At 34.2% G+C, this 17,211-nt stretch overlaps 1 protein-coding gene and 1 long non-coding RNA gene across 2 annotated transcripts in view; one reads left to right on the top strand and one right to left on the bottom strand.

Annotated features, from left to right (window-relative positions):
• The first annotated feature begins 4,281 nt into the window (after window positions 1–4,281).
• Window positions 4,282–17,211, top strand: part of LOC123541185 (sodium-dependent multivitamin transporter-like) — a 32,488-nt gene continuing 19,558 nt past the window's right edge. Inside the window, exon 1 of the mRNA XM_045326591.2 lies at window positions 4,282–4,990. Within this exon, the coding sequence (XP_045182526.2) occupies window positions 4,381–4,990 (610 nt within the window). The 5' untranslated portion in view covers window positions 4,282–4,380. The remainder of the gene's footprint in view (window positions 4,991–17,211) is intronic.
• On the bottom strand, window positions 15,354–16,995 carry LOC123555081 (uncharacterized). Its single transcript, XR_008367852.1, has 3 exons — window positions 16,916–16,995; window positions 16,263–16,323; window positions 15,354–15,766 (listed from the first exon to the last, which is right to left on the bottom strand). It is a non-coding gene; the product is annotated as an uncharacterized LOC123555081 (long non-coding RNA).

Below are 17,211 nucleotides of genomic sequence, written 5' to 3'. Positions count from 1 at the left end.
TGTATGTCACTTGTGACAACCACTAATATCAACAACAACAACAACAGCAGCAATAAAAACAAATACTTTTATTGCGCATCATCTTTCACATGACTTACACTGTCCCGTGTCTTTGGAACATGGTGGGGGTAAGAGTGAGGTTGGATGCGCACCATAAACCGGTTTAAGCCCCCCAGTGGTGTTTTTGCCACTGACCGTTCCAAGGCGGTGCCCCACTGTGTTCCTTTGTTTGTTCGTTTTGTCCTGATGTGTTGGCTTTGTGTGTGTTCTTTTGTTTGTTCGTTTTGTCCTAATGTGTTGGCTGTGTGTGTGTGTGTGTGTGTGTGTGTGTGTGTGTGTGTGTGTGTGTGTGTGTCTGTGTGTGTGGTGCACGCGTCTGCGTGCTGTGGGTTTCGTTTTGAGGAGGCTGCGTTTTTGGTGCGTGGCATTCCCTGTTTGATATTTGTCTTTGTTTTTTTTTTTTTGGCAACGAACATTACAAAATAAACATTTCAAACAGACTGTGCATCATATATTTAAGAAAAAATATATCTCATTTAGTGATTTGTCGCTGAATAGGCCTAAATCATTCAATTAGGAATTATATCTCGAGGGCGCAGCCCGAGTGATATAATAATACGCATCTGAACGACAAACAATGATTTTATTCAAGAGCAAGTCACTAAATGAGATATATCATTTCGATTCTAACACGTTACCAAGGATATTAAAGTACATCCTTGACGGCATTCATTAAATATTTGCCCGTTTTCAATCGGTTTCTTTTCCAGCGCGCCGCTATGCCGTTTGACGCTATGACGTAATAATTGTGACGTCAGAACAATGAATTGTTGAATAATAATTCACTGTTTTCAGCCTTCTTTGTTTAATAGGAAAATGAATCGGACCGTGTTAGAATATATAATACAATACATTTGTCATAGACAACGTGGTCACATACTCCTAAGCAATATGAATTGAATATAAGCATTTATATGTATAATAAGACATCACGATCTTTAAAGAAAGGTTTAGTATATATACATGTTTACATATATATAACTAGATATACTAGAACATATGCAGGATTCACGGATATCAAATTTGTCCGAAAGGAAATAACAAGAATGACATGTGAACTTATCAAAAAGTCAATAACTCTCTTCATTAGGGCAGATAATCAGGGCCAAGACTGATGAAGTCAGAATATATAACAGATCTTTTTTCTTAAACAAAAAACGATTATCTAGTCAGTAGCCAGACTAGGTCAGCACATGACTGGATCATTTCCCAACAAAACAGACTTCAAGTTCCTGACATATCAAAACAAAAATTGACAAGTAGAGTAAGGCCGGTAGCGAAGTTTTATCTTTGTTTTGAGAAAATGACTTGAAATGATTTGGATACATGTATTGTACAGTGGTATAACCACAATATTGATGACAGTTTCGTTGAAATATTGTAATAGCAAACATTTTAAGTTGTTGAGTAACATATTGACTACTTTATAGTGAAAAAAAAATATAAAAAGTAAAAGTTCGTGTTTATATGACAGATTTCCTAACTTTCGATACCGTAATGTTTGCTGTGCAGACAATATTTTACAAAATAATAGTTCATTGATGAAAGGTTGGTCATGGTTAAAAGTTTAAACGAGGTTAGTTAGTTGTTGGGTTAAGTGTATCTGTAACATTGATATCAATGAATTACAGGACAAACTAGTGCGAGCTCTTAATCTCTGGCGATTAATGCAAACAATGCCTAATCCTTCCGTTACCTCAAGTCATCAAAATAAACTTAAATAAGCACAAGGTAACTCGTAATAGGATAAGTCTGAACATGGTCATAATGTTTTTGATAACCTATGTTGTTTTAAACAGAATCATAAAAAATAAATTATATTTAATGAAGAAATGCATCAGTGAATGAGCAGCTATACTTTGAAAAAAAAAAAAAACCTCGAGGACAAGTAAACAGAGACGCATTTTTTAACCACAAAGATGTCTAGCTCTTGATAGGTCATTCTTGCATACAAGAGGTCTACCATTTTTCCCTAGTTGAACCAGGTCACTGACAGATGAGAATGTTGTTAGGCTGCTAGTAACCAGTAAAATTCTTCCAAAAAAAACATGTCCTTTTTGATACCATTTTCTGGGTATAAGAAAAAATTGTCTTTGAAAATAAATTGTTGACATGACTATATGTTTTGTTGATTTAAGAAATATCTAAGTCTTGTAATATACCATAAAATCTAAATCCTTTGTTAATGAATCTTAACTACAATGCTGCCTCACTGGAATATTTGACATGATCTTTTTTATTTATTTTTTCTTCTTTTTTGGGGGGTGGGGGAGTGGGGGAGGGTAACGTCGCACCGACACAGTTATAGGTCATATGCCGACTCTCCAGCTTTGATGGTGGAGGAAGATCCCAGGTGCCCCTCCGTGCATTATTTCATCAAGAGCGGGCACCTGGGTAGAACCACCGACCTTCCTTAAGCCAGCTGGATGGCTTCCTCACATGAAGAATTCAAAGCCCCGAGTGAGGCTCGAACCCACATCGATGAGGGGCAAGTGGTTTGAAGTCAGCGACCTTAACCACTCGGCCACGGAGGCCCCTATTTGACATGATACGCCACCCATTTACATAATGCTGACACCGGGCTGAGCAGTCTTAAAGCTATCCTTTTTTGCTAAACTTCAAGCGAGGAAGGTACTAAGTACCATTTTCACGTCTGTGGTATAACGTGACCAGGGAGCGAACCCCCAAAGACCTCCCGCAATCAAGATTTACAAGATTTACAAGATTAATTGAAAGCCTTGGGGCCTTAGAGGCATCGGGTCCAAAACAGCATAACAATTAACATAAATGAGCCGTGCCGTGAGAAAACCAACATACTGGCTTTGGGACCAGCATGGATCCAGACCAGCCTGCGCATTGGCGCAGTCTGGTCAGGATCCATGCTGTTCGCTTTTAAAGCCTATTGGAATTGGAGAAACTGTTAGGGAACAGCATGGATCCTGACCAGACTGCGCCGATGCGCAGGCTGGTCTGGATCCATGCTGGTCGCAAAAACACTATGTTGATTTTCTCATGGCTTGGCTCAAATGGCAAAACATATCAAACTAAGAGATCATAACTAATAAACAACAGTTTTTGACTTAAATATAGTCCTTGTTGATAATTTGGAAAAGAACTAATTAACTTTTTTATAATGTGTTTAAAAAAAACCCCTGCTAACTTGACAAGTGTGCCTCCATAAGTATTATTCATTAACATTGAGAACTCGATAGTATTTGGATTGGTGATAAAATCTGTGGAATTCTTTCTTGCTTGAAATAGTCACAACAAAACAAGACGTGAAATTCCTCACCTAATGAATTAGTATTACAAAGATTATCGAAATACTCCGGGTACTCTTCCACTACACTACAGATGAGGCACTTTAGATAACGTTATTTAAATATATTGTTATATTAAATAATGTTATCATTTGATATTTGATATATTAGGTTGTTACATGATCAGTTTTTTTTCCAGAAGATAAGGACTTTCAGAATTTTGCTAATATTTACCTGTAAAAATCTAAATATTTCTAAAAGATCAGTACACAAACTTTCTGTAAAATTATTTATAAAAAGAAAAGTATTTTGCATCACAGGAAGTTGTTTAATGAAATTATCTATGTTTATATGACAGATGTCAAAAATTTATTGTTGTCTCAAATTTGACATATTAATACATTTTATTCTTTGATAGTCCGGAATGTGCTAAATGGTCTCTAAATGTATTAATGATGATAAGGTAATCATGATTATCTGAGCACTTTTAACTTTAATACTACTTGACTGATAAGGCGTTGATTGCTGTCAACACTTGCATTTCGTTATGCTCTAACATAAATTCGAGCAGGGTTGTCCAGAGGAACTGATCCGTACCACGAGACACTTTCTTTAATTCAGTGATTTGATATTTAAACTCTTGTAAAAATGTGCACTGAAAAGATCAAAGTACACTCTTCACGATGGTAACTAAATATTCGGCTTACTTATTAAGTCCAGCGATGACTGTGGCTATTTCTTTTGCTATCTGTGTTTGTTAACTGCCAGCGGCTATGGATAATAATATCAACAAACATCGTTAAATTGTAATTAAAAGACTTACGTAATTTATTGCATTGTAAATATTGCATAAGTTGTTTACCTGGGAAATGATACTTACATAAGAGGAAATGATGCTTACATAAGAACTAGTTCAAGGTGTTTTATAACAAAAACATATTTAGTACAGTGGAACTCATTCAGCCGTGTTCCGTAAACCTTTGTTAGAGGTAGAGTTAATACTCTGTTCAGATACACTCAACCTAAACCATCAGCAGTAACGCTTTATTATTGTGTAAAGATGGATAGCGATACACTCTCACGCACATTTTCTGTGCCGGATTTTATTGTTTTCGGACTACTGATACTTGTTTCTGTGGCAATCGGAATTTTCTTTGCGTTTCGGGATAAAAAGCATAACACGACTGAAAATTATTTTCTCGGGAACAGAAAATTGAGATCGCTGCCTGTCGGGTTATCTTTTGTAGTCACGTTCCAATCGTCTATATTGATACTAGGATTTCCGGCAGAAGCCTACGCATACGGTTTGCAGTATGCAATGCAATGTGTTGGTGTGATATGCGGCTATCTACTGGCTGCATTCATTGTCGTTCCAATTTTCCATCCACTGAAAGTAACAAGTGTTTACGAATACTACTATTTACGTTACAAGACAAACTCTGTACGTTACGTCGCTGTTACGTTAGGTGTAATTCATTATACTTTTTATATGGGAATCGTAATGTACGGAACAGCATTAGCATTGGAGTCGGTTGCCAAGCTACCTATGTGGTCGTCAATTCTCATTTTCTCGACGGCGGCCATCATCTATACTTCAATTGGAGGATTCAAAGCTGTCATATGGACTGATGTTTTCCAGTCACTCGTTATGCTCATCGGCATTCTAGCAGGTGTGTAAAAAATCTTTATTCGATCTCTGAACGCAGTATTGTACTCTGATTACAAGCTGTCTGGTTTAATCAAAGCACTGAGAGTACTGATGGGTCGGGGCAATTCAGCTGTATTTATAACATAGCAGAATAATTTCCAGGGTTCATACAGAAATCTGGGAACTGAATTCAATGATTTTCCAAGGTCAAATTGGCATTTTCAAGGGCCTGTACCGCGCTCCAATTTTTGAGTCTGTTACAGTTTTTCTTTGGTGTTGTTACTTTGAAACACATTTATCAAACTATTTAAACTATTTATTTACAACTTTCGCCCATGGCACTTTTTCATTTTTTTTTTATTACAAACTCGGCAATGCGCTTTGTGAACGTCTTTTTCCTTCCTGCACCATCTTTAATCCTTTAACCAACTCAGTTTGAAACGGCACTTGCCATTTTGAAATCAATTGTCAGTAAATCACAACAGGAATCAGTAAACTTACTTTTCTACCATTCGATCGACCTTTTCAAGATGCAGCTCGTTTTCAAGGACTTTCCAAGGCCTGTGCGAACACTAAGATTTACGCCAGAAATCGGTTTATGTCTGACATTTCCAAGAATCATGCACGCGCTGTAGGTACAAATAAAAAACAAATCAGTTTATAAACAGATTGTACTTTGTAGCTTTGAAATATGTCAAAATATTAAACACACAAACGAACACAAATTCAACATTATTGTATGAATCCTATTATACATAATGACTTTAACATATCTGTCTTTAGTAAATAGTATCAGTTTGGATTGTCAATTCAAAGAATTTTTGTATATTAAAGGTTAAACTCACATAATTAATTTAAACAAATTTGCGATATGTGTACCTACTGTAACGCTGCGCGTGTTACGTAAAGTTTCTTCTTGGGGAATATTTTTTTTAGCTCAGATTCTGTTTTTCGAATATTTATTTGTTTGTCTAACATAAGTCCGCAAAATCCAGATTCTGTTTCTTCTTTTATTCAGTTTTCAACAACAATATATGGATGTCCACATAATAACAATAATTTCTATAAACACAATTAAATTAATTAAAACTTTGTAATTATCTAGTCGGATATCTCGACATGAAACACAGAAGTTAGTCCTTCTATTTCGTAGGTAAAACTATCTGTCCACAATTATATTGACTTTTATGAGTTCATGACAACAAAAAAATTAACCAATAAAGCAGGAAACCTCATGTCCCCTTGCAACAACTCCATATCGCGATACCTAGTGAGATTTCACGTGATTTCACGGGCCAGGACCTTTTCTGCGTGTCAAAATATTATCTACAGATATAAAGATTATTTAATAAAATGCAATAATCTATAAACATTTAAAAGCAATTACTTTTGACACTGCAAATTTTAATCTAGTAAGATAAAACATTTCTATAAGACAGCATGTAATTTTGCTCTTTTAAGATTATTCAAAAAATGAGTTTACATAATTTTAAACTAAATTTAAGCATTTAAAACAAATTATCGACCGTTTTAGCAACTAGTCATGCATAACATCACCCCCCGTCTATTATTTTCACTCCCGTGACATAAATAAAAATATACATATGTTATTATAATATTTTTTTTAGAAATTAACAATTTACTGAATCTTAACCTACTATCAAAAAGGAAGATTTATTTGAACAGAACTATAATTCCAGTCCTGTAATTAAGTCGAACACAACTATAAATATTTGTACTCCTGACATAACCACCTTCTCTTTTATGTAATTCCGTTTTTGCATTATTTCTGCCTTTGTATAGATCACAGTTCGTTCTTAACACAATTACATTCTGGGTAACCGGACAGTTTCTGTCAATTTCGCAACTGTTCTCGTGATCGTCTTCGGATATGTAAGGTAAAATACTCATTATTGCACACTGGGCGATTCCTTTGAAGCGATTCCTAACTTCATGTAACCAAGAAGATGTCTCTAAAATGTCATCTTTTTTAAACTGACTGACCGCCTCAATGTCTTCTTTCGAACTCTTTGTTGAACGCCAGTTCAATTTCAGTTCTGCTACACGACTCATCAGGTATAGCATTCTCGCTTTTCATTTTCCGCGATTAGACCTCATTTTCTCGTTGAATCTCGTCAAGGGTAATTTCTTACTTTGTCCAGTTCTCCTGCTTGTTTACAAGTACCTTGCTTCAGACAATGTCGTTTTCTCGATCCATTACGTTGAAGCAGAGATGTATCGTTATCAACTTATGAAAACATTCTCTTCCCATGGAATGGAATACCAATTCCATTAGTTTCGGTTCACAAATTCGTCAACGTAGCCTGTCCTACTTGCATGTTTGCTGATATTGTGATGGTTTTCGCATCTCTTTGCCGAGCAGGTTCTAGCGAAATGTCCTTGTTCCAAACATTATTGCACAAGCGACAATCCGCACTTCTCAATTGTGGTAGTCCACACGCTACAACACGACACTATTTGTTTGTTCCTATTATCTTGCTCTTTAACGGAGTCCGGTTTGCATAATTTCATCTTTATAACTAGAATTATCCCAACTTTTGAATTCTAATTTCCAATTTCGGTAATACTGTTTGTGATACAAATAATACATAGAAGTCCTTATGGTCTACCAATTAACCTCTGACTAAAGTTTCTTGCTTGGGGATATAACTTTATTACTGATCTGTTTTCGAATATTTATTGTTTGTCAACTAAGTCGCAATTGGGGAATTAGAAAAATCCAGATTCTTTTCTTCTTTTTGTTTTCACAACAATATATGGATTCCAAATAATACAATATTTCTATAACAAAATAAATTTAAAAACTTGTATTATCTAGTCGATATCTCGACATGAAAACAGAGTAATGTCCTTCTTATTTCGTAGGTAAAACCTTCTGTCCACAATTATTATTGACTTTTATAATGTCATGACAACTATAAAATCAACCAATAAATTGCAGGAAACCTACAGTCCCCTTGCAACAAATCTCGCATATCGCGATACAGGAGATTTCACTGATTCACGGGCCAGGGACTTTGTCTGCGTGTCAAAAGATTAATATCTTCACAGATATAAAATTATGTAATAAAATGCATAAGTCTATACAGACTTAAAAGCAATTACTTGACACTGCAAATTTTTCAATCTAGTAAGATATAAAACGTTCATAATGACACATGTAAATTTGTTCTTTAAGATTATCACAATTTTTTTTACATAACAACTATTTTTAAGCATTTTAAAACAATATCACCGTTGTTAACACTAATGTCACTGCATGACAGCATACACTGATTTGGGAAAACACAGTCCCGATTAGACTATTCACTTGCAGTGACATAACGAAACTAACAAGAGCTGTCACTGGAGACGCGCCCCTACTTGTATATGCAGGATAGAAAACTGGACACACGAGGAACTGGAATTGCCACTGGATGTTAATGACTCCATGGTAAATGAAATATTGCACAATAGTTGATCTGTTCAAAAAATTACGTATTAAATATAAAGAGGTACAGATAAAGTGTAGAGCTTCTCCAATTATATGTGAAATATGAATATGTATCAGAAACCATTTGATGCTGAATATCATGCTCGATTCTGCCTTTGCAATCAGTGTAGATCACAATCAGCATGCACAACTGTGCAGTCTGATCATAATCATTATGTACATCTGAACAATCTGATCATGATCTGTACTGTTTGCCATTCAGTTAGTATCTTTTTGTAAGCATCTATTTTTACAATCAATGGTAGTATTTCCAGATTCAAAAATGGAAATATTGATTATTTAAATTGAGCAGGGTAAGGGTAAACAGGACAGGAATATGACCATAGTGACAGCGTGCATCTAACTTCACTAACATGTTACAGCAGCATAAATAGTAAATTTCAAAGGATTCATGCAAATATTTCCCCCAATATTCAACTTCATGAACTTCCCAAAAACACTTCAGAGTTCAAAAACTTGAATTCAATCACTCTTTTCCTGTAATGCCAGTATTATATTTCATGCAACAGCAATATAAGTCATCAGAGTACATGCTTTTGTATACTGATCATTTGCACCCAAACAAATTCGTTCTCATACGAAAAATATGATAACTTAACTAGTGATAATTTTGTTTCCTTTTTTATTTATTTTCTTTTATTTTTTTCTCGGATTCCTTTGATAACAGCTAAAACATTTCAGATTCAGAGATGTTAATTGATTACATGTTTGACTTCATGGGAGTGTAATAAAGCCAATGAATAAAAATGATAATACACTAGAGTATTAAAGTTTTGATGTCGATATTGTTTAAAATATATATATGAGAATTGATCAAATTGACTTGTTTCTATAGTGAAAGAAAGTAGTTTTTTGTTGTTTCATTAGGAAACGCTAACATGTACCGTAATAAATGCTTGACAGAGTCTCGCATTTCTTTATATTATTCAACTTGTTTAAAAATTCAGTATGAAAAGACCCTTATGTAATATCCTTTATAATATCCTTTGTCAAAGTGCTGTTGCGGATCTCTCGTGCAATCATAAGAAAATAGAAAGTGTTAGACCCACTTTGCTAAATAAATAAGCACTTCTGTGAAGAAAACAAAGAACCTGCTTGTAAATGAAATTCATCTTTTAAAAGATTTTTGCCAAACATGCGACAGCGCCGCACTGCAAATTATGCCCGGTAGTATGACAATGCAACACCTAGATAAAGCTTCATTCTAATATGGTGGCTTTCAGCAAATTAATTACATATTTTTTTTCTAAGTCTTAGCATCTGTATTAGTACTTGTTTTATATTTCTAAAATAATAAACATTTTATCTTGTCCAATAAAACAAACAAAATGCTATTAAATGTAGTTATTTTACATAGTACATTAAATTTATACATGTAGCACATTTTTTCGTACCGTATTTTCCGGACAATAGGCCGCGGCCTATACGTTTAAAAAAGTGAAATTTTTATGGGTGCGGCCTATGCGTCGAAGCGGCCTATACGTTAATTTATTTTTTCTAAATGGGCCTTTCATGCGGCCTATGCAACGGTTTTAAATTTTCACTTGCATTTTGAAAGCCGAACGAATCATGTAAAATGTAAAGAATGGACAATATTGCCGAGAGGGCCTTTGAAAACATCTAAAAAAACTTACATTCGGACTTAACAGTTCACTGCATTTGACGGATTAACAAGCGTGATTACCAGTAAATACAACCGATTTTAATGATTATTTATCGAGAACAGTCTTTACACGTCATGGTCATGTTCGCCGCATAGTGGTGTATAGGCCGCGGCCATTATTTCTGATATAGGTTAAAGGTCAGTAATTCAAATCCTTCTTTGTTTCATATAAAAAACGACAACTTCATGTCGTCTTTACGTATCTTTAGAGAACATCACTTTTTCCTGCACCAATTTTTCATGAAAGTTCTATCACAAATTAACGAAAAAATGAAAAGAAAATAGGGGGTTGAATAGTTCCTAGTGAAATGCCAGTCAGTTGTGGTCTGCTACCCTAAAAATGGCGCATATTTGCTCTCCTCCGCGCAATAAACACCTACTTCCGGTTTCGATCTGCAAAACTTGCCGTGTGGGTTGTATGAACATGAAAACCGTCTCATTTCATGCAGAATGTATTCTAGTAGCGAAAAAGTGTGATTAAAGCGCTCGTTCTACACGAATTTGCGCAGAAAATGGGAAAATTAGGATCTATTTATTATGGACTTCTTTCGACTACACCACGGAAGCACATTTTCGACCGAATTACTGACCTTATTCCTATAGTTAAAATATACGGCTGCGGTCAATACTGTGCAGTGGCCTAATGTCCGGAAAAGAAAAAAAATAAGTTTATGGAAATCCTTGTTTAGGTTCTCATCATTTTCACTGAGTCTGTCAGAGCTTAACAGAAACAGTCACTTTTGCAGATTCAATAATATTTCCATATATCAATCAATAACAAAAGCGTTTGTATCATCCAGGCTGTTATTGGAAGAACTGGAATGGTCGTTCAACTCCTTTCTCGCAGTCTGTTAAATGTCTCTTACTTTCTGCTCGTACCCACTTCCCTTGTCAACAGAAATAACAATGTCTGTCTTAACACTTCCAACATTATTACTGGTATACACTTCAAAGACCCGAAATGATAAACTTGACAAGTAGTTGATTAAGTTACACTTTTCATCTTATAGGAAATCAGTCACAATATTTGTAACTTATGTTTCTGGGATCTTGTATAAATATGTACATTTTAACTGAGATACTGAGCTCCATTGTTTTCATCAATAACATGTTCGGTCAAATGGTTCAATTTTGGTTTCAAATAAAAGTATATGTACAGGTAACAAAAGCGGTAACAACATATATTTTGCATTTGTTATTACGATTAGAATAATAAAGTTAAACATTTACTTTTAATATTTTATACTTAGGAATTGTTGCATTGCTTAATTCATTCTACTAACAGAGTAGATTATAACAGTTACTAATGTCACCAAATGAGAGCTGTTTACATAAAATATTTAACAAAAACTATGTTTATGACAATAAATCATAGCTTTTCCTCAGCAAATATCATATTGTTAATATGGTACATAGCAGTACAACTACAAATACATAATTTGATTACCGCATCGCCTGGGGTCCGTTTGTTTGTTTGTTTTCTTTATTTTTTCTTCTTTCTTTTTTTGTGGGGGGGGGGGGGGGGGGGGGGGAAGAGGGGTGGGAGGGGTTAACGTCGCACCGACACAATTATAGGTCATATGGCGATTTTCCAGCTTTGATGGTGGAGGAAGACCTAAGGTGCCCCTCCGTGCATTATTCATCAAGAGCGGGCACCTGGGTAGAACCACCGACCTTCTGTAAGCCAGCTGGATGGCTTCCTTACATGAAGAATTCAACGCCCTGAGTGAGGCTTGAACCCACATCGATGAGGGGCAAGTGATTTGAAGTCAGCGACCTTAACCACTCGGCCATGGAAGCCCCAGGGATCCGTTTGTCATTACCAGATCCCTAGCCTGCATGTAATGAAACTAATTCACAAGTAAGTGTACATGCTGGCTGCACATCAATTCTATTTTCATAAGATGAAAACATATTTGATTACATGGTTGATTTAAACATATTTTGCAAACTAAGTACGTGGTTTGCAGTATAAAGATAAATTATACATGATATACGGACACATACAACCACAACTGTTTAGTCAGTTTTGATAACAGATGAAAGTCATGTTTATCATCATGAAACGGCCTCAGAAAAAATGTGCAGCCTAGACCGGGACTGGAACCTTCGGCTTACCATGCCTACGCTCTTCAAATTGAGCTTCAATGGCCGACCAGTACGAGAACCGCTACACACCTTTCCACTTATTGCAAGAAAATTGGCTGTCTTTGCTAATGTCTGACGCAGACTATTAACCGAATTCAGATGCACACCCCAGTCAGACTGCTTTGTTCCGCATGGGCTCCAAGGGTGAACATCTCAGTAGAACATCCAAACGTAACAGTCTAAGGAAAAGTTGTGCAGCCTAGACCCGAACCTCGGACTTACGACTTAAGACCAATTCTCTGTAAGAACCAAACAATTAAAGAAGGGGTCGGAAACTCATAGTCTCAGAATTACTTCATATCTGCACCCTTTTTAGTATTCAAGCCATATATGAAGAATCAAGGGTGAAAAGATATGAATCAGCACTGGTTACCATGGAAACGGGAACATTATACTTTTTGTGAAAAATGGCAATTTCTGAGAGTCAAATTTTACTAAAATGTTACAATTTTCTTTACACATAGTGGTCTCTATGTCTGTAATAGAGCACTAATTTTCATATTTGCCTGAAATACATACCTGAAGTAATTATTGAAAACAAATATTGTCTTTCAACATTTTCAGAGTTTTAGAAGCAACAATTTTATAAATACCCCCTTTTAAGATTTTACATTATCTTTAAAAATTGGTCTACATGTATATTTTTCAAATTCTAATAGAAAAAAAAGTGCACGCATCTGAATAAAATACTTGTATGGATTCAGCAGAGCTATGATACCCGTTTCAATTTAAGGAGGAATTTTAGTGGGTCATTCATATTTGAGTTTTTTACAGAAATTTGAAAATTGACAAAAAATGAGTTTTCAGCAAACTCATTTATGCCTAAATTACAGAATAACCTGAAATAATATTACATTGCCAGATACAGAATTGTAGCAAAACATAAGTATTTCATGTAAAATCCTTTTACAAAGTTATACTGTCCAACACTTTGTCTAGAAATTAAGGAGAATGTTCCGTTACCATGGCAACATACAAGAAAATTATAATTCAGACCTTTTCAAAGCACTTTCTGTATCAATTTTGTATTCTATGAAACAAGAAAAGTTCATCTGCAAACTGTCAATGCATCTAATGCACCTGAAGCACATTCTGGGCAGAATTAAGAAGGATACAACAATAATCATGATCTATGAAACTTAAAGCATTGAGCCAAACAACCTTGTATGCACTTTTCTTTCTTTTGGGTAAACTAATTTTGAGTTTCAAAGCAGTTGGAATTACTCATAACCAACTGACACTGGCCTTTAAGGTATTGTATGGCTACTAATCATGGCTGTCCAATTTTTTTTTCAAGTTGCCATGGTTACAACATTCATTCTGCATTAAAAAACAGGGATCACCCTAGGTCAAAATATTTGGGAGAAGTGACTTCTCCCTCCACAGAATTTAGGGAGAAATCGAGGAATTTAAGAAGAATCGGCATAAAAATATCTGTGTGTTTGTGTAAAGACAGTGTCCTTTCACCTTTGAGAATCATTTTGTTGCCATGGAAACAAATAATAGTAAAAGCAAACTCATGTCTACTTCACCATTTGATTTAATATATACATTTTAAATACAATTCAAAATTATGAACAAATAACAGTGTAATCCAAGACTGAAAAATATCATGATTTTCAAAAATAATACATGTAATAACAATCATGATGCACATTCTTCCTTTAACAATCAAATTAAATCAAATTATCTACAGAACAGTTTAGTCAATATTTTGCTAGATACAACTTTAAATGAGCCGCGCCATGAGAAAACCAACATAGTGCGTTCTCGACCAGAATGGATCTATACCAGCCTGTGCAGTCTGGTCAGGATCCATGCTGTTCACTAACAGTTTCTCTAATTGCAATATGCTTTTAAAGCGATCAGGATGGATCTTGACCAGACTGCGCGGGCTGCTCTGGATTTTTGATGGTCGCAAAGCCACTATGTTGGTTTTCTCATGGTGCGGCTCAAATGTATTTAACTCTTTCAAACTATCAAGACAATGGCTAGACTTTTTACGGATAGCTATGGCTAATGTAGATTTAAGACTTTACTAAGTTTATTCAGAAAAGCCCTGATCATGCACATTCCAGTGCCAGTAAATACTCAGTTAATACAAACTGCAGTTGCAGAAATATCTCCTTTTTCCAAAATTTATCAAAATACACAACTAAATCTACTTTATTTATTAAAGTAAATACATGCTGGTAAAATAGGATGTTATATGCCTTGTATATCTTAGAATGAAACCTGTTTTAAAGATGACAATTTTATTTGATTTCTGAAGATTAATTAGTAGGTGTTGTTACATGAATGAGCTAGAAACTCAGATGTTCTCTTTAATCATTGGCCAATTACTATAATATATGGGCTTAAGTTATTACCTAACACAATAAAGGTAACTTTACAAATGTATGAAGTTTCATTAAAATCTGCATTGCAACATTCTTAAAAAATAAATTTCATTAGAAAATATGATTTTTAATATGATACAGGCTTAAGAGGGAAAAAGAATTGTAATATTTCAACAGTCTCACAAAATCAAGTATACTAATTCAACCATTGTTTTGCTATATTTTCTCAGTATTTTTTAAAAATTTAAAAAATCTATATGAAATGAAATTATCTATGGTAGAAAATATACAATTAGATCTGCATATGTTTGAGTAATAAGCCTTCATGTATAATTATGCTGTAAATTGGTAACCAAATCTGATGAGAACTGCAAAACATGTGCTTTCTTACAGATATTCAAAGACTGTCATGTGTTTATTCCATTTAGATATGTTCAAGTGCATTTTTTTCAAAATACATTAAATTTTATCAAATTTAAATATAACAAATTTAATGTTATACATGCAAAAGTAATCAAACAGTATCAGATTTTTTTAAATTTTAATATAAAGTCAAGGATATTTTTTAATTACAGGGCCTTTGGTTAAACAACTATCAACATTTTTAAAAAATGACATTCTATTTTTTCCCATAAATCTGGAAAAGAAACATTAATGCAAACAACATACATTCTTGTAATTCCATCTTCAGGGTGTCCCGTGTGAGTTCTTCTATTTATGTCAAAGGCACCAATCATTTTTTTTGGTCTGTGGCAATCCAAAAAAGGGACAGATTATTACTATTCTGATGACCATAACTTATTCCAAAAACACTATTAAATTGATGATTCCCCACTTTCAGCCTCTCTATTTGGAAAACACACACACTATTTTCATAAACATTTTGCCTTCACAATGACATACTGCATTTCAAACTTGTGTCCTCTACTCTAACAGAGATGAAATGTCATCTTGTCAACACTAAACTACCTGGATCAGACAGTTATGTCACAGACTGCACATTTGCAAGTTATAAAAGGTATTTTTAGCAGTCCTTGTTACTTTTATTTGATACAGAACTTGAAAAGGCTGGCTCTTCAGGTGAAATAAGAGGTCTTCTGACTGCATTTACTTTTACCATGACTGTAGCTGTCACTGCAAAATAGAGATGTGAGAGAATAACAATCTGAATGTCTTTCATGGGTGGTGGTGGGATGGGGATGGGCTCTCCATTTAAAATATTTTTGACATCATGTTACTGGGTAGAACTACTGATCTTCTACAAGCCAGCTGGAGGGTTTCCTTTCACAAATTTGTAAATGAATAAAAATTACATACACTATTTCAATCATTTAATAAATTTTGTATAAGTAAATGTATAATATATACATCTTTCTTTTATTCTTTTAATGAAAATAATTTATCACATAGACCTCCCCCTCCTTGAAATGATTTTAAAAGAAACAATTGTATGAAATACATTATTAATAAATACTTTTGACTTTGCTACACTTTGATTAAAAAGATACTTGAAATTCTAAACAAAGTTCATAAATTTTCTGTCAAAAAATAACATTCAGTCAAGCATTTATAAAGATCTGAAATCAGACCTGATTAGACACTAAGCCAAACTATAAATAAAATGTAGTACCTTCCTTCCTTTTATTCCAATATAAGCATGATGATGATCATTCATTCTTTGAAGAATTAGTCTGGAATAAATACAAATCAAACTAAAATGGTTGTACTGTTGTTACATTTTGACAGATACAGGATTTCATCCTTTTCAAATTTATATGGGCCACTTTAAAAGTAAAATCTATTCCTCATACATGTGCAGAGGGTCCTTTTCTGAAAAGGGTATATTTTAAAATTTTTAAAAACTTACCAATATCTATAGTCACAATACAAATGTATGTCAATTTATCATTATCAATTCAATCATTAAGTTATATGAAGTCCCACTAGCTATTTTTGTATCACAGACTGAGAGGTCAAGATTTCATACTTGTATGAATATGGGCATGTGGGGGACTTTATTCTTTATTTAAATACATGTAGGCCTCTGATGTGTAAATATATATAAAAAAAACATATTCACTTTGACACAAACCATTTACATTCAATATGTACTTGTAAAACAGGCATGTGCAGATTAAAACATGCTGACTTATGTGTAGCAATGGATGCAATTAAATGTTTTCATTTGTCAGCATTCAGTGAGTTTTTACTTCAGTAAGTTTATATTTCTGCAGGTACTTTGGCAAACACATACACTGCTGCAAATGACTAAAGCATGATTACCTCTCTAGAACATCCACTCACTTCATAGTTGTTTGAAACTTATCATCAAGCAGTCATTTTCAAAAGAAACAACTCACAGCTGAAAAACAAAACAAATAGATTTAAAAAAATATATACATTTTGAAATGAAAATATGTCTTTATCTGCTTTTTACAAATAACATGTAAAAGCACACTAATGGTCATTTACAACTAAAACCAGGGCTTTTTCCATTATAAATCTACCTCCAATAAAAGGAGGTAATCCCAAAGAAAACAGTGTTTCTTCCCAAGTCTAAATATGAAATTCCCAAGTGT

This window comes from Mercenaria mercenaria, chromosome 16 (assembly GCF_021730395.1).
Source record: "Mercenaria mercenaria strain notata chromosome 16, MADL_Memer_1, whole genome shotgun sequence".
NCBI lineage: Eukaryota > Metazoa > Mollusca > Bivalvia > Venerida > Veneridae > Mercenaria > Mercenaria mercenaria.
This window is presented reverse-complemented; position numbering and strand designations above follow the sequence as displayed.